Source organism: Rhipicephalus microplus, chromosome 9 (assembly GCF_043290135.1).
Source record: "Rhipicephalus microplus isolate Deutch F79 chromosome 9, USDA_Rmic, whole genome shotgun sequence".
NCBI classification, from domain to species: domain Eukaryota; kingdom Metazoa; phylum Arthropoda; class Arachnida; order Ixodida; family Ixodidae; genus Rhipicephalus; species Rhipicephalus microplus.
In genome coordinates, this window is record NC_134708.1 from 93,278,310 (window position 1) to 93,302,605 (window position 24,296).

At 44.3% G+C, this 24,296-nt stretch overlaps 1 protein-coding gene across 3 annotated transcripts in view; it reads left to right on the plus strand.

The window, feature by feature from the left end:
• Positions 1-691: 691 nt before the first annotated feature.
• LOC119165550 (uncharacterized) overlaps positions 692-24,296 on the plus strand; it is a 50,741-nt gene continuing 27,136 nt past the window's right edge. Inside the window, exon 1 of one of the 3 annotated variants that reach the window (XM_075872886.1) lies at positions 692-828. In XM_075872886.1, coding sequence (XP_075729001.1) covers positions 769-828 — 60 coding nt within the window. In that variant the 5' untranslated portion in view covers positions 692-768. Of the gene's footprint in view, positions 829-19,957; positions 20,118-24,296 lie in introns of those variants that run through there. The other 2 variants (XM_075872885.1, XM_075872887.1) reach the window with 2 other exon arrangements.

Sequence of the window (24,296 nt, forward strand, 5' to 3'; positions counted from 1 at the left end):
TCGCAGTCCAGATTTCACACGTCTACAAAGATATTAAACTCTTTACCTTCTATTATCGCCAAAAACCAAAAATTGTTGGGTGACCCTGCCGTGACCGTTTTGAATACGTGATGTAGAGAAGTAATTTGCCACAGTTTACAAGCTAATGAGTTAACTTGGTTCCCGCTACATACCTTGTTGTTCACGCCATTACTGATTATGGTATATAGTTTGCGGGTTAATGTGGTGGTTGACTAATGGAAGAAATACTTGATAATCTACGGCTTTGAGCATAATATTACAGAAAAATCTACATGGAACTTCAAAAAAACAAAAGCTTTCTAGTTAAGAAAAAATTCTTTAATGTATACGGTGAACCAATGAAAACACCTTCACGAAGAAGCCCCTGTTGTTGTTTCCGTGAAATACATCTAGATACATCTGCAGCACAGCGCTATAAACAGGTTGTCAGTTTTATCCTTCATGATTTGACTGTAAAATTCTCATCTCGAGCTATGTTTGACAAGCGTCGATGACGTGCCAAAGGTGCTTACGACACCCCATTTAAAATGAAGTAATGTTCTTGATGTTTGTTATGGTTGACTAACAGACAATGTATCATAAACTTCATCATTTATTAAGGCCCAGTAGCTCCATAAAGAAGAAAACGGTAGCAAACGCGCGCTTATATTGAGCACGTTGGTGGTCTGTAAGACATTCCCATCGGGCGTGCGGAAGTATGGAGACAGGACTCAAGCGGCATACAAACTGGCATACCTATAGAAATACATGTCGTTGTTACCAGCATATTTTCTGCTAGGGCGTACGGCTCGACGTGCTGTAAACCAAGTGAGTGTTTTTCCTAATGTATTTTGAATTATCTAATAAGTGGTCATCAGCAAGTGTGAGTTGAAGCATAAAGACATCATTTGTATCTTAAGCTAGACATTCAGTACTCAGACTCCTCACGTGGGAACGCCTCTTGTAAGCTTGGTTTGTTTACCATCACACTCTAGGGAAATAATTGCGTGATACTTGCGCCGAAGGGTTCATAAAGCGTTACGTAGTTGGTGTTCCATTTTTGTAATATTTATAGTAAGAAGCAGTAATATTGGTCTTAAAAGATCGCATCTTCAATTCTTTTGAAACTTATGTCTGATCCCGTTGATACATTACCAACGACGAATACTGTTGCATTTTTTCGTGAAACGTGCGGATGCAGCACCTTAGTATGCCACCATTTACCATCTAATCAATCCTCTTCTCTAAAGCGATGCTTCATGGGGTGAGAATCAACTGTTTTCCCTACTAAAATGAAAAAGAAATATATTACAAACATAGGAATCTGATAGGCGCAATCGTTGTACAAAACACAAAGTGGCATTTGTTACTGTGCTTGTGCCTATGTCTTTGCATACTGACGACGACATGTGATGATGCTGGAAAGCTTGATGCATGATGTGTAGAGTTTGGCGCTTCCCAATGCGATCCGTTTTTCGACGACGTTGGTTCAACGTGCATTCTTTGATGTAATATGAGTTTTCGTTTTGTGGCTGCGAATTCGGCCGAATCATCAGTTTTAACTATAACACGCTGGCTGCATCTTTCGTTCACATCATCACTGATTGACAATATTTTTAAACTTGTTAAAACAAATCACTTGCTATAGTGTACCGCATTGTGAAATAATGCTTCTTTGATTTGGTTTTCTACTGCCGAGGATTGTAGTGTGTATACAGTAGAGCTGCTTTATTCGTGAAGCCAGCATTGAACAACACATTCTTCCAGCCTCTGTTTCGTTATGGCTCTTTCTGACGTCAATGTGCGACGAGCACCTTACTGTACAGCATACCGATTTTGTCTCTGAATGCACATGTCGAAAATTCTAAATCGAGATCATCACATCAGACTATGAGTAATAAAGTTATGATTCATACCATAGGTCACATAGATGAATCACTGCGCTTTTATAATTTTCAGTTTGAAGGCTATGACACGTAGGGTGACGCTGTAGCTGTTGAAATAGCATGCTTCTGTCTCGCTAACTTCTGTGTCATAGAAAAATGAAGAGAAAGCACTTAAAGCTTTATTTGAATATGTGTTATTGTGAGGTGACCCTGCTTACAAACTCAAGCCTTTGATTGTTTTGGAGCGCGAGGTCCTGTGACTCTGCCTAGGGCTCTCTAAGTTAGTTGCGAAAAATGTTTTGTATCAGGAGGCAAGCTTACCAACTTTGCCTTGTCGATTTCAAATACTGATGGTTTGGGCTTATTTAAAATTTTATAGTTATTTCTTAAGACTAGAGTATGTATTCATCAATGATCCAGACAATTTTTTCTTGCACATGCGCCATGTTTTTTTACACCACAAATAGTTTAGTTCAGAAGCAACTGAACAAAAGAAACATGAAAATTTGAGATATATGAGCAGCAAACGTGCTAAATTAAAATTTGTCATAGAATAAGATTTTTTACTATAAGCCTAAATTTCAATCACACAGGGTCCTAAATAGCCACTTGCAAGATTACTTTGCACACATGGAAACAAACAATGTAAAAGCCACTGATGCTTCAATAATAAACGAAAAGGCAGGAGTAGGTATTTACTCTCCTTCACTTGACTAGCCGTTTTCAGTAAGACTACCAGACTTCATACCTATTTTTGAAGCTAATTTTTCGCAATTGTTCTCGCACTACGAAACTAATTTTGAAAACTAACACTGCTATAGTAACTAAAGACTCCCTGTCTATATGTACGTCACTGGCAGCTTCAGCTGGAACAGATGCCCTAAGGAGATTCCTTACACTAACTCCTTCACAGCTAAAGCTTCTAAAATTATCATTGGTGCCTCGACATTGCGGGTTAAAAACAAAGGAAATGGCGGACTCGTTAGCTTGAACGACAATAAATAGCCCAATACTTTCTGTCCTTCTTGTGCTGGCTTGTCAAATGGCGATAATATATCGAAAATTCTCACTGAGGGCCGATGCAATAAATCCAGTAACACCATGCAATCAATTAACACATTTCAAATATCGATAGAAAACTGACTGGTGCCATACTACAAAACTGGAAGTCGCGCAATCAAGATTACGATGTCGCGTGCTTCTTTAAAGCTATATTCACAAAGGGCTGGTCTGAGAATATCTCCCTTATGCAGCTTTTGTACAGATCTGCAATCAATAGTGCATTATGATTTGTCATGTCACCGTTACAGACTGTTAAGAAAACGTCTCCTTGTCATAACATTCACTGACCTTGGGCTGCCCTCCATCATTGAGAATGTACGCTCTTGGTGCTGCAGTTCTGGGCTGCAGCCACAGGATGTGGTTTGCAGGTATGTTCGTAAAACAAAATGAACGCGCCTCTAAATTCCTATTTGCATATTTGTTATTATTGTATCATTAGCAAATTTTAGGCATCAACCTTACACGTGTTTGAAAAACTGCTGATTCAATCCAAGACACACATTATTCTGTCTCGTCAAAATATCGAAAAAGAATTATGGCACTCTTTCTGTGTTTACGTGTGCTTTTACCTCCTTCTGTTAGGATTACGTGTCATTTGAAATGCCTTAAATTTTCCCGCACGGGCGTCTGCGCAAGTAGGCGTATGGTGTGTGGCAACACAACGAACCTAAGTTAATAGAGAAATTTCGACCACTTCTCATTCTACGCCTTGCGTGGCTTAGCCATGCCTGGGAAAACGCGGATCCTAAGGGTTGAGTCGACGCCGAGTGATTCGACCTTTAAGGGCCCCCGGCTGAGGAAACACACCCCTCTGGCTCCGGCATCACTTCTGAGCTGACCGATTTGTGGGAAATCGCCACTCGCCATTTGCTATCTTTTTTCCCTACAAATTTATCTTCAACTCCCACTGTTTTATCTTTCCTGTCTACTTCTCCCTTCTGTTTGCTTCTGATTTTTCTTGGCCGCAAGGGTTAACTTTGTGTATGTGCTCTGTCTTGGGCATAATATATTTGGCTCTAGTGGCGGCGTACAGCGGACGTTCACATACCTTATATAATTTTAGGACCTGTCACGTCCCCGTGTTGGTCTCCATGGTGGACGGCTGGCATGGCTGCCAAACTTACACCTATTTTATAGCTTTTATTTCTTTCCCTTCACTTCTCTCAAAGAGAGGGCGCACCGAAGACATTCGCAATTATTTCAGAAAACCCAAAGAAACTTTTCTCCGCTACCGTGTAATTCACTGTGAAACTGCTGAAAAGAACGCGAGAACAATCTCGCCTTTGGTTGTCTCCAGCCTCACCACTGCACTTGAGCCAGGTTACCAGGCTATACGAATGACTAGTGCGGATCTTTTCCTTGAAGTAGAATGTCAGGCCCAGTATGAACACCTCTCGAAACTAGAATCGTTTGGAAACGTCCATAGCTCAATTACACCACATCGTACCCTCAAAGTTACGCGAGGTGTTGTGTCCAATCAAGACTTGCTCGACCTGACTGAAGGTGAGCTCCTCAAGGGCTGGAAGGACCAGCAGGTGACACTAGTACAGAGAATCAAAATTAGGCGTGACGAGACGGAAGTTCCAACCGAACATATATTTGTGACATTTTGCACAAGTACACTCCATGAACATCTCAAAACAGAATACTTGAAGTTAAATGTGTGACCCTACATCCCCAACCCACGACGTAGTAGTAGTAGTAGTAATTTATTTTATTTCTTGAAATAAACGTCTTGAAATAAAATAGACGTTGCTTTAAATTCCAGCGTTTTCCACTCAGCTCTCAGAGTTGCCGTGGCAAACTCACCTGTGCAAAGTGCGCAAACACTGGACACACCCCAGACGATTGCAGGTGGAGGATGGGGCCCACTTCGCAAACTGCGATGACGCCTACCCTGCATGCTCCTAAACGTGTCCCTGAAAAAAAAAGAAAAATAAATAATAACAAAGTCACACAAAACGTAAAAGCACAGCAGGCAGGGTCACTTATAATTCGGGCGAAAATGATTGATTGATATGTGGGGTTTAACGTCCCAAAACCACCACATAATTATCAGACGCCGTAGTGAAGGGCTCCGGAAATTTCGACCACCTGGGGTTCTTTAACGTGCACCCAAATCTGAGCACATGGGTCTACAACATTTGCGGCTCCATCAGAAATGAAGCCGCCGCAGCCGGGATTTGAACCTGCGACCTGCGGGTCAGCAGCCGAGTACCTTAGCCACTAGACCACCGCGGTGGGGCAATTTGTGGGAAAATCACAGGTTCTCTCCAGTTTATCTGCCAATATTGCTTGCGCACTAAGATGACTCGCATTTAGCCTCTACACAAGCAATGAACATCACTGCTAGACTCATGTTCACCTATTGTAATACGATGAAAGCTTCCTTCTAGTCCTAGTATTCTCGCGTCGCGACGGTACCGTGCTGAGAAATAAGTTCGACCCATAGATATGCCAGCAGTTCACACACCTGTCGTACTGCAGATGAAGACTTCGGGCTTGAAATGGACAATGCATACCTTCATAGGCTTTGTAGCAGGCTTTTCTATGCGGAGTTTATTCAGCCAGGCCATTTTCAGGCGCTCATATAAGATACACGAGGGTAGGCTCACTTTGCCTCGGACTGCATGGTGTAAGCAATAAGGCTCACCACACAAACGGTTACTTTTGTGCTTCATACATTCTGAGATACCAAAGGGTCGTGCACACCCCAAAATTTATGCTCTAATGTCGCCTAAACGACTGCGAACACGATCGTACTCGCAAATGCACTTGCATTTTCTACAGCGTGAGACATTTTGACTATCTCGACAGTGCCTCTAGCTATTGCCGCAAGGTGTCACGACCATCTGTGGAAGTTGTGCATATGTAGTAGAGTTTACTGCCATTATGAGATTACGTGAAAAGTGCAATTACACTTAGTCTTGTTATCTGGGGCGTGCGCGAATTGCTTAAAGCTCTTGTGACGAGCGCAATAGGTAGTGTTGTATTTAAAAATTGTGTTTTGAAAAAGCTACGTCTTGATTCTGTGCGTACACACGCCTCGTTAAGACGTCACCACCTTGTTAACTCTTTCATTACCTTGCCTATTCAAATCGATCATCGGGGATCGACACTTTGAATCGTCATTATCGACATGTTGAATTTGGTTCCCATGCATCCAGAACTTTTAGTAGTTAGTACAGCCACTCTTCTTTTAAAATCAAATTGAATTTGGCCGTTTTGACTACCTAGTGTTTTTACAGACCTTTACGCGCACTAGTGAACGTGTGTTGTTGAGAAAATTTTCTTGACTGTTGAACTTGACCAACATTCATGCCTTTCGTGATTACCCTGCAGTAATATCAAAGTTCTGTAATTGAAAGAACGTTTACAGGCCAAATATTGAATGAAAGTGCCAGCTTCGTCATTTAGTATTGATGAGTCTCATAATTACCATACACCTATGTGAGCTATACAATAGAGAGCTGTTGCTAGTAGTCACTGAAAATTTATTCCTCAAAAATGTTTCCGAAAGTTCGCTGCATATGTAAAGTGTCAAGGTGGCCGTCTTTGTCAATTTCCAGCAGCTTTGGTATTGCCTGTGTTGTTATATCAGACACAGGGTCGCATATAGTGTCACTATTCTCTCTTAAGGCGTTGTCGTCGTGCAAACATGGGTGCGCACCAGCGCTGATAAAACACGTGGCGCTTGAAAGTGTCTTAGAATCTCACTTGAATTGAATAATAACAAGCATACATTTCGAAGACGTCACAACCTTAGTTTCAAAATTTATGGCGACGATGGTTTGCGTAAGTCCGAGATGGCCGCAGTCATTCATGGGGTTGGTTTTTTTACAGCAACAAGTTGTCTCCTTCCCCGCAAGTGCATAGGTGCTGCTCTTTGTGTAAAATGTTAGGCAACTCTTGTTACGTGCGAGGTCCACAGGTCACTGGTGTGTGGTGTGCTGGAGCCGGCTGCAGAGCTTCTTCTAAAGGCAAGAAGGCCACATGAGCACAGCTTGATCCTGATTACGGAGCAGCACAAAACGTTGTACGACTGCTAATGATATTGGTTTTAATACGCTGTGCAAAATGCTAAGAAATATGTTTTGACGCATTTATAGAAACGCCAACCTATGCGGAGAGAGGTGGCGCATGAAATTAGGTCACGCTAGACGAAATAACGACGTTCATCAGACATATAGTTTATAGTGGGATAATTCAGAGCACTAGCATACAAAAATATTAGAATACCTGGAGCATACACGAGCATAGAAAAATATTAGAATACCTATCGCAAAAATATATTACTAAGAAATTTCAACAAGTTCCCTTTTGTCTCACGAAAAACAAAGCAATGCTTCACCGCATGGCATGGGCAACAAAGCATCATCTCGGTCCTGATTTTCGTTGTCTATGCGAATGAAAACTTTTTGGAGAACTTAATTATATTTTACATTGTTCCTAGGTCATTTGTGTTAAAAAAGTATAATGTTAATTATTTTGTGTCTTGAAAAGTTGTGAATATATAACGTTTTGATTGCACTGGATACCAGCTGTCAACCAGAAGTTACACACATTTCACCTTTTTATTCATTCCAAAATTTTTTGTCCACTACGTATATTTTCGGAAAGAGTATTTAATTGCGCTAAATTTGGTAAGCCGCAAAGCGTGTTCAAGAGCTTTAGAAACTGGCAGGAGCGCTTATTCCGAGGCATATAAAAAATAACCATTTTTGCACAATGACGAAAGAGTTAACAGCATGCATGACACCTAAATTTGATTTGTTTTAGCTGCAGCGACTGCTTGTGACTGTATTTCGCAAAAGAGTGATGTAATGGGAGCAGCAGAAAATTTGTGCGACGGCGGGAAATAAAACGTGGGCATTACTTTGCTTCGCTTTTTTTTGGTTCGTGCTATTCGCAGTCAAATTCTGTGGCTACTATGGCGTGTTGCGTTGTGCACTGCTGTGTAGTGTTTGCTTAATAAACTTTTTTGTGCTGCACTTCTTTACAATGTCGCCTGTATGTTTATTCTGTGTGAAAAGTACACATGATATGGCAGCTGTATTGCCTCGTCTCAAAGTGCAACGAACCTATCTCTTTGTGCCCGCATTCATCAACAGTTAAGAAAGTGGGCATGTTCTTACCAAGAATGTCACTTTAAAATAGAAGTTGTCGCTCTTGCGACGATTCACACGTTTTATTTCGCCTTGTGTGCGTTGACACACAGTGGCACCATGTGCTTGCCGCTCTGGCTGTGCATATTATGAGATGCTAATCAGTACAAGAACGCGACGTGTTAAATAACATAAAAAATGCGTGTTGCATCGGATACGAGCACGCACATGGAAGTGGTATTGAGGCGGTATAATTTTTCAACAAAAACAAATGGCCTTGAAGATCACAATTTGTGCAGTCGCTAGTTCTAAGGCTTCAAATTTCCCACAGACGTTTGGTGCACTGCAAACCCAAATGAGCCACAGGGGACTGTAGGAAAGTCCTTTCTATACTTTTTTATATATTACTCTATGCTAGCCCGGCGTGAGACGCCCGCATGTGGCAACAAGCCTGCGATAAGGGACCGCGTGCCGCTCCGTCACTGGACGCTACCCTCATCGACGGTGGCTAGAAAACCAAGGTGCCAAGCTTAGAAGAATAATTCATTCTCTAACCTTTGGAGTGCAGGGTCGGTATGCTCACCCCAAGGCTGATAAAATGCTGTTAAACAGTTATATGTCGGAATGCGTCATTTAGTTAGCCACATGCGGCGTATAGGCGTAGACACTGAAACGAGGTCACCGGGCTGGTATTTTGTGAAGCGTCGTCGAAGTTGGGAACGGCGATTGTCTCCCGCTTGCTGCTTCTAGCTGCGTAGCAGTGCGCGTTTATTTGTTTCCTCGGCGCACTGGATGTATACAGTCACGTTAACATACTTTCTTCGTTGCTGACTTTCGGTTGCACGGCTTCGTGCGTTATCCCCAGGTATAGTTCATATACAAACATGTATGGCGTGATCTGGGCGGTTTCTTGGATGGCCGCGACCTATGTGAATGTCACATACGAAAGGATAATTGTATCCGTAGTCTAATGATTCACGTCCACGTACATTACCAGCATGTCAGGGATGATTTAATTTATACGCTTTGTGAGGTCATACTTCTCTTACTGGCTGGCAGTGTTTCAGTGGTCACTGGACTGGCTCCACAGCAGTATTGCGTAAGTACGCTCCGCAGCAAAGGCTGTAGATAATGAAAGCTTATGTGGGGTCATGACTCAGTACAATATTCTTAGTGAAAAGCCTGGCAACGTCGGCGGCACGTCTTTTGGTCCGCGCGCTTGTGTGGCATAGCTAGTGGTTTACTGGGTACCTATGACGATCCGTTCGTTTTCGGAATTCAGAATCTTCGACGCCCGTGATGAGCCCATGCTTATTTGCTGAGACAGCCAGGCTTGACAGGCCGCAGAAAATTCCGGCTGGCTTAGTCAGCTGCGGTATCCGTCGCTGACAATTTCAGAGAGTCTTGGCGTCGTGGGTGACGTCCACGATGTGTGGAAAAGTTTGACCAATGATCTCTACTAAGCGCGAAATACGAGAAGTCAGCCTTAAGACACCCTGTCGGCAGCTGACGTTAAGGCCGCAATGGCAGCTCTTTTGCTTGGGTTGGGGCGAACTCTATACATGTTTACCGGTCAAGTAACTCTCACCAACTGCCCCTTCATGATGCGGTACCTTTCTGGCTTCAGAGTGACTCAAAAGCAGTTGATATAATTAAATGCAGCTTCAAGGCGCTGGAGCTCGTAATTAAGGTTCCAGAGAAACACAACGATGCCGTCCAAGTGCACAAGGCACGGGAGTCTACAGTTTAAGCCGACCAGCGCTGTATCTGTGATGTGACACATCCGAAAGTCACGCCCATTCATGCTTTGTCGCGCGAAGGATGAAGCGCATAACCGTGAATTGGAACAGGCCTTCTGGTAATATTACTGTAGTCTTCTGTCCATCTTTCTCGATGACTTTGATTTGGAATTAGCCAGTCTTGAGTTCCATAGACGAAAACACTTCGCGTTCCGGAGTCTATCTAGAGCATTGTCTATTCGCAAAAGATGGCACACGTTTTTTTGTCAAGCGGCGATAATAGACACAGAAGCATAATGTTTTTTTTTTTGGTGCAAGGGCCATTTCATGACCAAACAGCGCCAGGTCACAGGACGAGCTGTGAAAAATGAATGTGTTGGGCTTCTATAAAAGGGCCTTGAAATTCATCTCGCTAAGGTGGGTAAAATATAGAAGTTCTAAAATACTGACAGTGACGCGAAATATATAGTAAGAATGAATGGCGGAAGGTTCTCATAATAAAGCATGGTGGAGATATTTGACCTTAGCACAACTGCCTCATCTGTGCCCTAGTGTCCAAGGGGTGCGAGACAAGTGCTTTTCAATGAAGCAACCACAGCAGCAACCTCCCTTGAGAGGTCGCACAACGTGATGTTTTGGTATAATACTTTAAAAGTGCGAACATCCCCTGAAAAGCCAACACAGACTTATGACTGAAAAATGGTTCCCTATCGACAAAAATAGCTGGGTGAAATGGTATCTGTTGTCAGTAGGGTAATGAAAAGTGTTGTTTTCTTGGAGTGTCTACCCCGCAGGGGCGCCTGAGTAAGCAGGCGTTTGGTGTGTTGCGACACCACGGACCCGAGATAACGGGGGAGTTTCGACTCCCTCCCATGCTTAGCCATGCGTGGCTTTGCCATGTCCCGGGAAAAGGGGATCCTGGGGGTTGAGCCAATGCTGGATGATTGGACCTTTAAGGCACCCCAGCGGGGCAACACACCCTTTTGGCCCCGGCTTCACGTAAACGGCACCCCTGGTCTGACCCACCCAGGAGGGGAAATCAGCCGTCGCCTTTTCCTCTCTCTCCCTCTCTTCATCTTCGTATTTTCCTCTCACCTTTAATCTTTCCTGTTCTCTTCTCTCTTCAATTTCCTTCTGCTTTTTCTGGCGGCAAGGGTTAACCTTGTGTGGCCATCCGAATTAGGGTAAACCATATTGGGTTATAGTAACTGCGTACTGCTGGCGCTGCGCAGACATGTCCATATGCTCTGCCACGTCCCCTTGTTGGACTCCGTGGTGGGTGGTAGGCGCCGTTACCGAAAACTCCAAAATTTCCCATGGGATCCTCGACCCCATCTCTAACTAATCATGCCTCGAAAAGGGTACGCATTGACGCAACTTCACTACTTTGGCCCAAAAACAGAGAAGCTTCCTCAAAATACCATGCCCACTGCGAACAATCATCGACAAAAGCTAGAGCAATCTCACCCTTCCTTGTGGCCAAGTGCTTGAGAGAGACCATTGTAACCGGTTATAAGGCCACGAAGATGGCAAGTGAAGATTTGCTTCTCGAAATAAAAGACAAGGAACAGTACCATAAACTCTCGCACCTTGTAGCCTTTGGTAACATCCCTGTCTCTGTGAGCGCACACTGTACCATGAATACAGTGAAGGGCGTGGTATCGGACGAAGATTTGATGACACTCAGTGAAGAAGAGCTCCTTGATGGATGGAATCCAAGGTGTATTACTTGTCCAGCGCATAAAAATCAGACGTAACAACAACGAAATAGCAACAAAGCACTTCATAGTCACCTTCAGCTCAACCACTTTGCCTGATACTCTCGAAACTGGCTATATAAAACTCCATGTTCGATCCTTTATTCCAAACCCGAGGCGTTGTTTCAAATGCCAGCAATTTGGTCATACATCCCAGAGCTGCCGACGGCAGCTGATGTGTGGTAAGTGTGCCACAACCGGCCACAGCGCTGATGAATGTAGTCATGACGAGGTCCTCTGTGCTAACTGCGAAGGTAGTCACTCCGCATGCTCCAGAGCGTGCCCAGCCCGGAAAAAAGAAAAGGAAATAATAACTATAAAAGGTAAGGAAAATATCACATTCAGGGAAGCAAGACAACAGATCTCGTTATCCTTGGCACTAAAAACACCTTTCGCCGAAGTGGTGCAAAGAGGGGCGGCACCACAAAGGCCCTTGGCAGTTGCCCAGACCGCGCCTAGCGTGCCGAGGCCAGCACCACAAGCAACTACGGCGGGAGCAGCCAAGCGCTGCCCTGACGACATTCAGCCTGTCCACACCAGTGACCTCAACCAGCTCTGGCACCAGCCAGGGCAATCACGAGGCCAAGGGGGCTTTATCGAGCCCCAGCTCGGTGGGGACAAAGACTTCGTCGGTCGAGGCGAAGTCTAAGTGACGCACAGATCGCTCTGTAGAGCGGGCGTTCAGTGCCTCGCAAGAGGCTATAGACACCAGTTCAAGCCAAAGGGCGCCGGAAGCGCCGAAGGAGCCGTGAGCTTCTCTCAACTGCCCCAAAAAAGACAAAACGCTGATTACAGGGCCTGACAAAGTCCCTGTAAAATGAGCTAATCTCCGTCTTCTCTGCACACAGCACTTTTTCCTATTTTTCCACTATGGACAAACCCATACAGTGGAACGTAAGGGGAATACTTAGAAATTTAGATGATGTCCAAGAACTTCTGAGTAAGTTTAACGTGAAGGTGCTATGTGTGCAAAAAACGCACTTAACTCCAAAGCAGAAGGAATTCCTACGGCAATATATTATTTTCCGAGAAGACCGGGAGGAAGCTGTCGTGCAATCTGGCGGTGTGACCATTATAGCTGATCGAAGTATAGCATGTCAGCATTCGAAGCTCCAAACAGCCCTTGAGGCAGTGGCCATTCGAGCTGTACTTTTCAATAAACTCATTACCATATGTTCTGTGTACATACCACCGCATCAACAGCTACACAGACGTGATTCAGAATCATTGATAGATGAACTCCCAGGGCCGTTTCTGGTTCTAGGTTATTTTAATGCACACAATGTCCCGTGGGGCAATGCTCTCTGTGATGCGCGAGGACGTCTCATTGAGCAGCTTCTTTTCTCTTCTAGTTTATGTCTTTTAAATCTAAAGGAGCCTACATATTTTAGCCTTGCAAACAACACGTACTCCTCCGTAGATCATAGCATTTCATCACCGTCCCTTTTACCTGTTTTTAAGTGGAACGATCTTAAAAACCCTTATGGGAGTGACCACTTCCCAATCATCCTGAGTGCGCCGAAGAAAGTTCAACTACCCCGGCAGGTTCCTCGATGGAAGATTGAATCAGCTGATTGGGAAGGGTATAGAACTATTACACACATGACATGAACTGAGCTGCCTGCCTTAACCATGGATGGCGCTGTCACGTATTTTACTGCTTTTATACTTGATGCCGCATCTAAATGTATCGCCGAAACGAGCGGCATGTCTTCTAAACGATGAGTCCCATGATGGAGCGACGCATGCAGCAAAGCACAGACCACTCAAAAAAAAGCATGGGCGTTGCTTTGCGATTCCCCTACAGTGAAAACCTGGAAAATTTCAAGCGGGTCAAATCGCAGGCAAGGAGAACGCGTCGTCAAGCTAGACGAGAAAGCTGGACAAAGTATATATTGAGTATCAACTCATACACAAATGAGAGAAACGTGTGCAATAAGGTAAAGAAAATTAAGGGCCAACAAACATATTCCCTTCCACTAGTAAATAGCCTCGGAGAAAGCTTGGAGGATCAAGCCAACTTTCTTGGCCCACATCTCGAACACATATCGAGCTCCTCACACTACTACGAATCCTTCCATATTTACAAGGCACAAATAGAAAAACAAAGGTAAGAAAGAAAATCCGCAAGAAATGCGGCATATAATGAACCATTCTGCTTATCAGAACTGCGTACAGCACTCAGCTGCTGTAATACATCTACCCCAGTCTCTGACAACGTAATGTACGCGACGCTGAAGGAACTACCCTCCGAAACTAAAGAAACCCTCCTCTTTCTTTATAATCGCACATGGTTTTCAGGTGTGATCCCCTCCTCCTGGAAGGAGGCTGTTATAATTCCAATTTTGAAGCAGGAAAAGGATCGCTGTACTGTACCAAGTTACAGACCTATAGCGTTAACAAGCTGCCTGCGCAAACGATTTGAAAAAAAAATGATTAATTGCCGCTTTCTCCACTACTTAAAAACAAACAAATTGCTCGACTCATACTAGTGTGGGTTTAGAGAGGGCTGATCTACCACCGACCATCTTATACATATTGAGGCACACATACGTGTGGCTTTTGTTCATAATCAGTTTTTCTTATCTGTGTTCCTCGACATGGAGAAGGCGTACAATACTACGTGGAGGTATGGAAAATTGAGAGACCTCTCACACATAGGTATACACGGTAATATGTTCAGTGTCATTGAAAGCTATCTGTCTGATCGTACATTCTGCGTTAGAGTGAGCAATGTTCTGTCCCGAACATTTGTACAGGAAACCGGAGTGCCACAGGATGGGGTGCTCAGCTGTACGCTCTTTATTATAAAAATAAATTCTCTCCGTCTGTGCATCCCACGTAATATCTTTTATACAACATATGTCGACGCTGTGCAGATAGGTTTTAAATCGTGTTCTCTTGGGATCTGTGAGCTACAGGTTCAGCTCGCCCTTAACAAGGTATCAAATGGGCTGATGAAAACGGGTTCAAACTGAACCCACAGATAAGCACCTGCTTTTTTTTCACAAAAAAGAGGCTTGCACCCTGATCCTGAACTGGTCGTTAAGGGTGAGCGTCTACCGGTAAACACAGAACATAAGTTTTTAGGTATAATTTTAGATGCGAAGCTAACCTTTGCACCACACATAAAACATCTTAAAAATAAATGCTTGAAAACAATGAATATCCTAAAGAGGCTGTCACGAACAACGTGGGGCAGCGACAGAAAGTGCCTCGTGAATCTGTACAGAAGCCTTATACGCCCACGCCTTGAGTATGGGGCAACAGTCTATCACTCTGCCAAGCCAAGCGCTCAGAAAATGTTGGACCCTGTTCATCATCAAGGCATCCGCCTGTCCACAGGCGCCTTTAGAACAAGCCCAGTTGAAAGCATCCATGTGGAATCGGATGAGTGGTCACTCCATCTGCAGAGAACATATTCTTCCTTCATATATTTTCTTAAAGTAAATGCGAACAGTGAGCAACCCGCATATTTTACCATCAACCGCCTGTCCAGCTCTCAACATTTTTGCAATCGGCCCGCAATGGCACGCCCTTTCTCACTGCGTGTTAGAGACCTAGCTGAAGAAACAGATGTCCCACTGCTTGAACACCACCTCAGCCCCCCCCCCCCGTTCAGCGTTATAGACTGTGACAAATCTCTCGTAGCTGTCACAAAGCATGCCTCCCCCATATACACTCGGATGTATTTTTTAGAGCTGCAACATAAATATGACTGTCCAGAATATTATACTGATGCATCCAAGTCCCATACATGCGTGTCCTATGCGGCGGTCAGCCCATCCTTCTCGGATGCCGGCGTTCTGTCCACCAGCACAGGCATTTTTACAGCCGAGGCTTATGCGTTATTCGTAGCCGTTAAACACATCAAATATTTGAATACGCCAAGGGTAGTTATATACACAGACTCCATGAGTGTCCTAAACGCGTTGAATAATCTAAAAAAGCACAGAAACATTATAACTATATCCCTCTATTCAATACTCTGCGCGGCCTATGCTTCCAAGCAACATGTCGTGTGCTGGGTGCCAGGACACCACGAGATCGAAGGAAATGTGTTGGCTGACCAGCTCGCCACGTTAATCAACGGAAGCACTGCCAACTCTTCAGTTGCTGTCCCTATAATAGACCTAAAACCAAATATACGGAAAAAGCTCAGGGCTTACTGGCAGAAGTTATGGGATCTACAAACTCATAACAAGTTACACTTCATCAAACCATACCTCGGTAACTGGCCACCCACGTCGACAACGCGCCGTACAGAGGTCAGTCTCTGTCGGCTTAGAATAGGACACACACACAGCACGCACACACACCTTTTGTCTGGTGGTGACCAACCCAGCTATCACAGATGTGGGCACCCACTTACCGTACTCCACGTACTCCTTGAATGCTCTGAGCTAAACGCTTACAGGAAAAAACATTTTCCACTAGCGTACAAGGAACACATACTCCTTCACCCAGCTATGTTTATTGGTCGCGAACCTCTTTTTAAATATAATTCATTGAATGCATTCTTAAAGGAAGTAAATACTTTCCATGTTATCTACTCAAGTGATCAGTAGCATGGCCTCTGAAAGGAGGCTGCTGCTGCGGATGCTACATCCAAAGAGAGCACCTGTCTCCCGGCTCTTGGGACCAATGGCCCTGGCGAGGTATCATATACTACTCCTATTCTATGGTGTCATGATAACTTAAGGCGCATTCTCACCAGGCATGCTTCACTTCACTTTAATGATTTTAATAAATAAATGTCTTACGCACCTTTAGAGCGCTGAATCTTAGGCCCTTTTACAGCCATTTAACATTACTATTGCTCTGATCCGATATCATTTCCTGGTGCTCTTTGGCCATCAATGGCCCTTGTGCCATTAAACAACATATGTCATCATTCTTAGAGTGTCTAAGTGTTCACACTGGATAGAAATGAGAAGCACTGTCAGTCCTCCATCACATCTGTCAATCAGTGGTTTATCCTCAACGAGAAAAAGGTATGAGTGTGTCATGTATGTGTGGCCAATCCTGAGCCTTGTTAGTGTTAGCTCTGTATGACGTCATTTTGATACTGACTGCCAATTACCAAGATGTGGCTTAATAACATATGGTTTGTTTTCTGTGTGCCTATCCAACTTGCTCTGCAAGTAATCTCTGAGCTTTCGTTTGAAAGACATTTTAAGGTCAAGTGCCAGGATTGATATGGGTGTAGTGGCAGTGCTTTCGTGGACGATTGCACCAAGCTGATCCGCTATGACGTAGCCTAGGATCTCACGGTGGTCTGGCACCCGGCACACTACAACGTGTTGTTTGAGTGTGTACAGTGCGCATAAAATAGAGTAAAGTGATACGAGGACAGGTTTTTCTTGTTTTTTGAAGAGTTTGCAGATCTTTTACCACAACGAGTCAGTCTGCGTGAATAACGGCTTTTTGTAGTTGTATCGTTTAAGGTGTTTAGCGGCCGTAAGTATCACCTAAGCTTCCGCTGTAAATAAACTTGTATCTGGATGTGGAGAACGAGCATCCGAAAAAGTATTCCGACACCAGCGTAGGACACAGAAGAGTTATACTTAAAACCATCTGTAAAAAATGAGGACACAAGTATTTGTGTCGAAGTTCCAGGAAGTATGTGCGGATGTGGGCAATGGGTGCGTGTATTGTACCTTTAGGTAAGACACGTCGCAATCTAGAATCTACCACTGCCACGGTGGCAGGTATGCCGCAGGGACCATCAAGCTGTGTTCAAGTGATAGACCAGTCTCCTCAGCGAGAACCTTCAGGCGAACTGAATAGGGCTGCCTCACCGAAGACAAATCATTATAGTGGAGTATGAGGGGTGCTTCTTGTCATGAAATATGCAAAGGACATGTAAGTTTTCTGCAGGTGAAGCGACCACTCATTTTACTCGACGTATAGGCTTTCTACGGGGCAGGTGCGAAAAGCACCCGCAGAAAGGGGGATGCCCAAATGGTGGAAAGGGTCAAGCATTTGCAAAGCACTTGGTGCTGCAGACTGATATATGATCGGCTCATCATCTAGACGTGTGCATATAAGGTCTCTATGAAGATTCATCAGGCATTTTCTCTCACTGCCCCATGATGTCTGCGACAAAACCTTGATGACATTCATTGCTTTCAGGCACTCGTTTTTGAGGTGTTTGGTGTGAGAAATAAATGCAAGTTTCTTGTCTAAAATAACGCCTAAAAATTTGAAAGTGTAGTGTTTCGTCCTGACCAACTTCTTGAGTAGTGCCACTGGTTACACTCGCGTATTCTTTCAAAGGTCTACAAGGTCATCCGGTAGCTTTCCTTCGGCTTGTGTCTTAATGCCTTCGCGTTGTAAAGAATAAATTTTGTATGGGCTCAAACAGGCAGACTAGGCACTCTCCTCTGATATGAATATATATTTTGTGACTGGCAACTATCGAAATCTTGATAACGATGAAAACAAGCCCTTGTATTGGTGTAGCAAAGTTTTCATCTTTTCGTACTCTAGGCTACTTAGGTTGGCTTCAAAAACTGGTTAACGAGCGTGGTTCATTCGAGGAAGCGTCGAAGAATCCCTGATGGCGAAATGATTTGTAGCTTGTACAATTTCTTTGATTTTCATAACCGTCCTACGCTTTGCTTACCTACTTGTACTCATTACTAAAATTTGTGAGCACTAGTCATTTTTCCTCCCCGCTGCTCTGCTATTCCTCTTGAGACGTAAATCTCACAAATAATGATGTGGCTAACGAAGTGTTTGTCGTCTCGTTACATCATGATTATTTGCGCTTTCACAACTTTCTCGTCCAGCCATCCTTCAAGGAGTTCACTTTCACACAGTTCAAGAAGAGACAACGTTAGGCACAGCTTTCATGGATCCATTAGGACAACTGACACTGTCATGTTCCAAGAAGCTACAAGTTTTAAAAGCTCCTCGTACTGGCAGCTGTCATGAACTTCCAGAGTCAGATTGCCCCTTCCCATCTTTGTTACTTTGCAGACAGAGGCGATATCCTTGTTAATAGATTTTAGCACAACGAATGGTGAAATTCTTCTGGCCGTTTTTTGTGTTGAGTGCGTGCTAGTTGGTACTTAGAAAACGACTCCTTGATTGAGGCAAATGTAAAAATTTTTGGTGCGCCACCTCTCCGGCGGGGATAAAGGATTAAAGTTGAGGCGTTTGCGACAATATTAATTAAAATTAAGCCGTGTTGATGGCTCTCACCAACAAGCCTAACAATTTGATGCTGTGAGAAAGAACTCACAGTGTCCCCATTGTCTGCTATAACCTAAACATAACTACCCAATTTAGAGGAGCTACACAAGGTTTGCGCTTGCTGCAAGTAAAACTATCAACAAGTTAAATGAGTGAGAGACAGGACAGGATAAAACTGAAAAAAAATGAATATGAGGGGATAGAGAGACGGGAAAAGGCGACTGCCAGTTATCACTCGGCGGTTCACCCCAGGAGTGCTATTGCGTGAGGCCAGGGCCAAAAGGATGTTTGAGTGTGCCGGGGGGCCTTAAAGGTGCAAACACCTAGCGCGGGCTCAGCGCCTCGAAGCCCACTTTCCTCGAACACGGCTCATGCACGCATGGCTAGGCATAAAAGATTAACCCGCCCCCCCCCCTCCTCCCACTTTTAGTTAGCTCGGGATTGTGGTGTCACCAAATACCTAACGCCTTCTTGCGCAGACACACCTTCTTGGTTGTTTTTGCGCTTTTATTCACGCAGCGTTATTGATGTATTCATCGAATGCGGCTTCTCAGTGGTATCATTACTATGCGTAAAGGACAGATGTGGCACAGCTTCAACATTCAGTTCACCCAAGTTCACGCGTCATCCATGCGTCACTTTGTAATCGAGCACTTTATTGACATTCAAAAGACAAATGGTTGTCACGCTGAGGAGGCTAATTTTGTAGCAATCGCTACGGCACCGAAAAGTCTTTCTGTATTTTTAGTGAGTTTTGAGGTATGCCATAGAGTGTCAACAATGTAACGATCGATGAAATTAAACAAACATAGTTTGGTCGAACAAATCTTGTACAGCAATCACACGTACCTCAAAGATGCGGAAGCATTTTAAGTGAAGCAAATTCGCGCTGGTTGTACATAGAAGCGTGAACCATTATATTTCCAAAACAGGCACTAGATCGTTCTTCTTTGTTAGAAGTTTCATGCATAATTAGGGCGTTGTGCTACAAGTAGATTGCGTCAATTTATCTTTCGGTGTGTTTTCTTACATTATCGATGTCGAATCTTTGGTGACATGCCAACGATTCTGCAGTGGAATGATAATTCAATACATACAGTGGTAGAATTACATGACATTCAGTAATAAGAACCCGAACAGCAACGCAATGAGATACATCTACGTCACAGCATTGTATAAAAGTCAGTAAAGTTCCTTGCAGCCTTCCTGTGCTCAGGAAACTGTCAATCAGGGGAGGCTACCCGTTGGGGTTCGAGAGCATTACGAAAACTGAGCTAAATCACCATGCAAACACAATTACTCACAGTCATAGTCGTCCTCATTTCCACTGATGTTACGCTTCATACGACCGCTAGGGACGTCAAGCAGGTTAGTTAATGAACTGTGCTTCAATTTCTGGTAAAATCTCGATGCTCTAAAGTATATAATTGACATTTTAAATATGCTGTTTCATAATTGTGTTTTTTGCCTTTTACTAGACATTGTCGCCTTTAAGTGTCGTGCATTCATAGGCCTTCATGAGCATGATTTACCGAATTTGCGACAAGGTATTCACATAAGATAAATGAGCTATGCAAACTATTTATTGCGGTATTTATTCTTATAGTGTACTTGAGTGGAGTTGTGAACATTTCAGAGAATTAGGCGTTCTGAGCGCGACACAATATTTATGCTATTCAAAAGTCTTTGTGTGTAGACCAAGACAGTGTTGTGTTGATAGAGCTTTGGTGATGGCTAGCGTCGACCAAGCAAATGTCGCATTCTCATTGACTTCATACTTCTCTGTATGTAACAAACAGCAAAATAGAATACAAGTATATCTGAATATTGTCCACATGCATGGCAAGCATGTTGGTCAATTCATACGTTCAGCTAGGGCGTTCGTTGAAGGGTGGCAAGGAGATTAGTGCCGATAGTTGGATTCATAGAGGCGTAAGGGTTCCTAAATAACATCCCGTGTAAACTGCGTCCCCGCTCACTAGTCACAGCACGTGAAGCACCCCGCCGGAGATTGACAGAGTGTAGAACGAAAGAGGAGACGTCAGCTTCTGTCGTTGAAATAAGTGCCGTGGTTCCGGTGTATCGGGTCGGGTAGTCCACGCACACTGTTATAGATATGGACACCCAGTAGATGATACCCAGTCGTTAAAAGAGCCAAACAAGTAACAGCAACCTTTTTAAAGTGAGACGTCGCAGTTTATCTAGCTGCAAGAATCCCGCTGAAGGCATGTTTGGTTGTTTGTGACCATGGCAAACAGCACAGCTGGCAACATACTGTTCGGTTGCTCCGCCGCGGTGGTCAAATGGCTAAGGTACTCGGTTGCTGACCCTCAGATCGCGGGGTCAAATCCCGGCTTGGTGGCAGCATTTCCAAGGGAAGCGGAAATGTAGACCACTGTTTTTAGATTTGGGTGTACGTTAAAGAACTCCAGGTGAACGAAATTTCCGGAGTTCTCCACTACGGCGTCTCTCAAAATCATATGATGTTTTTGAGACGTTAAACAGCACATATAAATCAAATTAATCAACGTACTGTTTGGTCGACTTCAAGAGCTTGGGACAGTATAAACGCTGACGTACTCGGTGCACCGCCCCAGTAAATGCAAGGATTCCTGATGTGATACCATCCTGCATGGCACGTAGGGTCTCGCATCTAAGATTGAGGGGCATAACGAGAAGTGGAGCACCTACAGCAGCATAGTTTTTTTTATAAATTGAGTCGGTGGATACAGTGAAATGTGAACTTCAAGGTGCTGGTTGAGTGGCACAGAGAAAAGCCCTTATCGAAGGGTCTTCGTCCTCTTCACGCTTAGAACCTGCCGCATCAGAAAACTACGGGGATATCACGAGTAAGCATTCTTACAATTCACCGTCCCCATCTCTAGTGCTCGTTGATAAAATTCTTCATAACCAGTCAGCGTCGGTGGGGCAGCTATCCTTTTTTTACGTGACATAAAATTCGTAATCGTGTAGCAGGAACGACCGGTGAGCTGACCGGCTGGTGGGGTCGCATCACTAAACAAACCAAAGGGCATTACGTTCAACTCAAAGAGACCATTTTGGGTTAGAAAAACGGGATACTCTTTGTCTTCTGGATTCAAAGGTATATTCCGGCAGCATGAATGTGAATGGATGAGAAGTGAGAAGCAGATTGCAAGCAGCCTTTGGAATTTTCAATTCATGGAAGCAGCTAGACGTCCTTTTTACTTACTGCGTTCAGAAGCGTGTAGTCGACACAGAATCGACACGAATCCATTTCCTTCACTAATATACCTGGAGAAACTCAAGGACTACGGGACTCCTGAATGCCACGCTTCTGTAGTATTTCCTTAACTTGGTCCTCTATGGCTTTCATTTCGATGGGGGAGACCTGATAAGGCTTTTGTTGATTGGAGCCGCAGCTTCGTTATGGTTCAGTGGTGCGCTCGGAATTGTGGTGGTGTAGGCAGCCGTTCAGCTTGGGAAAAGCCGAACATGACGGAATAATAGCGCACAAGAAGCTCTGAGAAGATGTGTTGGTCGTACCAGGGGAGCGATTTGTCAATCCCGTCCTTGAGCTTTGAAGTGTGGCCAGACGGGGACGCCGTTTTGCGGGTCGTGACAGCAACTGCACAAATACTCACACGCATATCTTCTTCATAATATGCCAGAATAAACGAAGAATGTAGGAAAACCAACTCGCATGACAAGTTCACCGTCCATATGTGAGTAGAGCCGCCGACGAAGCCACAAGTGAACGAGGTATGATAATCATCTTTCACAACCTGTTTGAATAGATGGCTCAATAAATGCACAGGCCATGCATTCATGGGAGTTAGATTTATTATCTACGTCCTCAAGCTTCGAAGAGTGGACAGAAGGGGACGCAGTTTTACTGGTCGTGACAGCAACTGCCAAAACACAGCCATATCTTCTTCAAAGTATGAAAGCCGAAACCCAGAAGGTAATAAAACCGACTCGCATGACACGTTCACCGTTCATGTGCGAGTAAAGCCGCCGACGAAGTCACAAAGGAACGAGGCATGATAATCATCTTTTTCATACTGTATGAATAGACGGCTCAATCAATCCACAGAATATACTTTCACGGGGGTGAGATAAAATCACTCAAACAAACACTCCTGTGTCTTCAGGCAAAAGCACATTATGCGATACAGAAATTGCCCAAACTTGAGCGGATGGCACATCGTAGAAAGGATGCGGTAGTGTATCAGCTCTCGTAAAAACTTCACCTGCTGTGCAGTCCAGCGTCACTGCAGGGGCTCACAAAAATCAATGCTGAAAATAACGTCATGAATAGCTCTTACTACTATGGTAAACTCAGTTTGAAACGCCCTTTCACTCGCGGTTACCAAAACTGAACACAAACCGACAAATTGCAACACCTCGCCACCAACTCCCCGAAACGTAGAAAACGCATTCGAAGCAAACATCATTTTCTGTCTGAGGCGATTCTTGAAAGTGACGTCTCAGACACGGAAGCACCAGTATCTATCTACCAATGCTATAACGCTAACGCCATAAACAAATACAATTGGTTCATGAACCTAATGACAAGTGGAATGATTGCAAACATGACTTTCCTTCAATGCCACCTCCATTGGTAGCACTGGCTAGTTTCCCAGCTGGGGTAGTGTAGGCGGGCGGTGATCGACAGTAATTTCGAGGGCAGGAAGAGGGCAGATAAGCAGATGGTTTCTGGGGAACTGCGTCTTGCTTGTGAGGCGGGTGCGCACTATCTCTTGCATTGCGTTGCCGATGACGTCTGCGGTACCTCGAGAAGTGCCCCGGAATTTCGCAGTTGAAGCAGACAGGTGGGTTGCTGAAGATTTTATTGCTGTAGGACACAGGCCTTCGGGGCCTGGCGTATTTAGGAGGCACTCGCGGAGGCGGCGTGTCCTGACATGTAAAACTCGTCGCTCAAGGCTGTGGCGTGGTGATCTTCATAATGACGTCACCGCCGACTTGGTGGTTGGTGTATGCAGGTTGCGACCAGGTGGGTGGTACTTACCAATAGCGCTCATCCTATGCACACTGGTGACACACGAGTTTGGCATTGCAGCGGTGCAAGATGGTTAGTTCGTCTCTGACAACGTGCTGTACCGTTGCAGTGAAGTCTTCAAAAAGATAGTCGTCCACGTTGGCTATTTGTGCCGTTGCCTAGTTTACCACACTTCAGAAGTATCATTTTTGTTCTGAGCGCTTCAAAAGCGCTATATTTACACCTCAAGTGAAGTAAAGTGGCGTCTTGATGTCTCTCTTGGGGATGGGAAAATTATAGACACCTTCAGCAATTCCCTCTAGCAAATGACCTATCTTATTTCGTCTATGAAAATTCAATCCACTATTCTCCAGAACTTCGGGATCTTTTTTATATAAGCCGTAAATGTCTCTCCAGGCAACTGAGCCTTGCACAAAAGTGCTTGCTCGGCCTTTTTTGTTTTGGAAGCGAATCACCGAAGCACTTAGTATCTCGGCGACGAAGTTTTGCCAAGATATGAGTACATTCTCATTGTTGTCTAACTACAGAAGTGCAGTTCAAGTGAG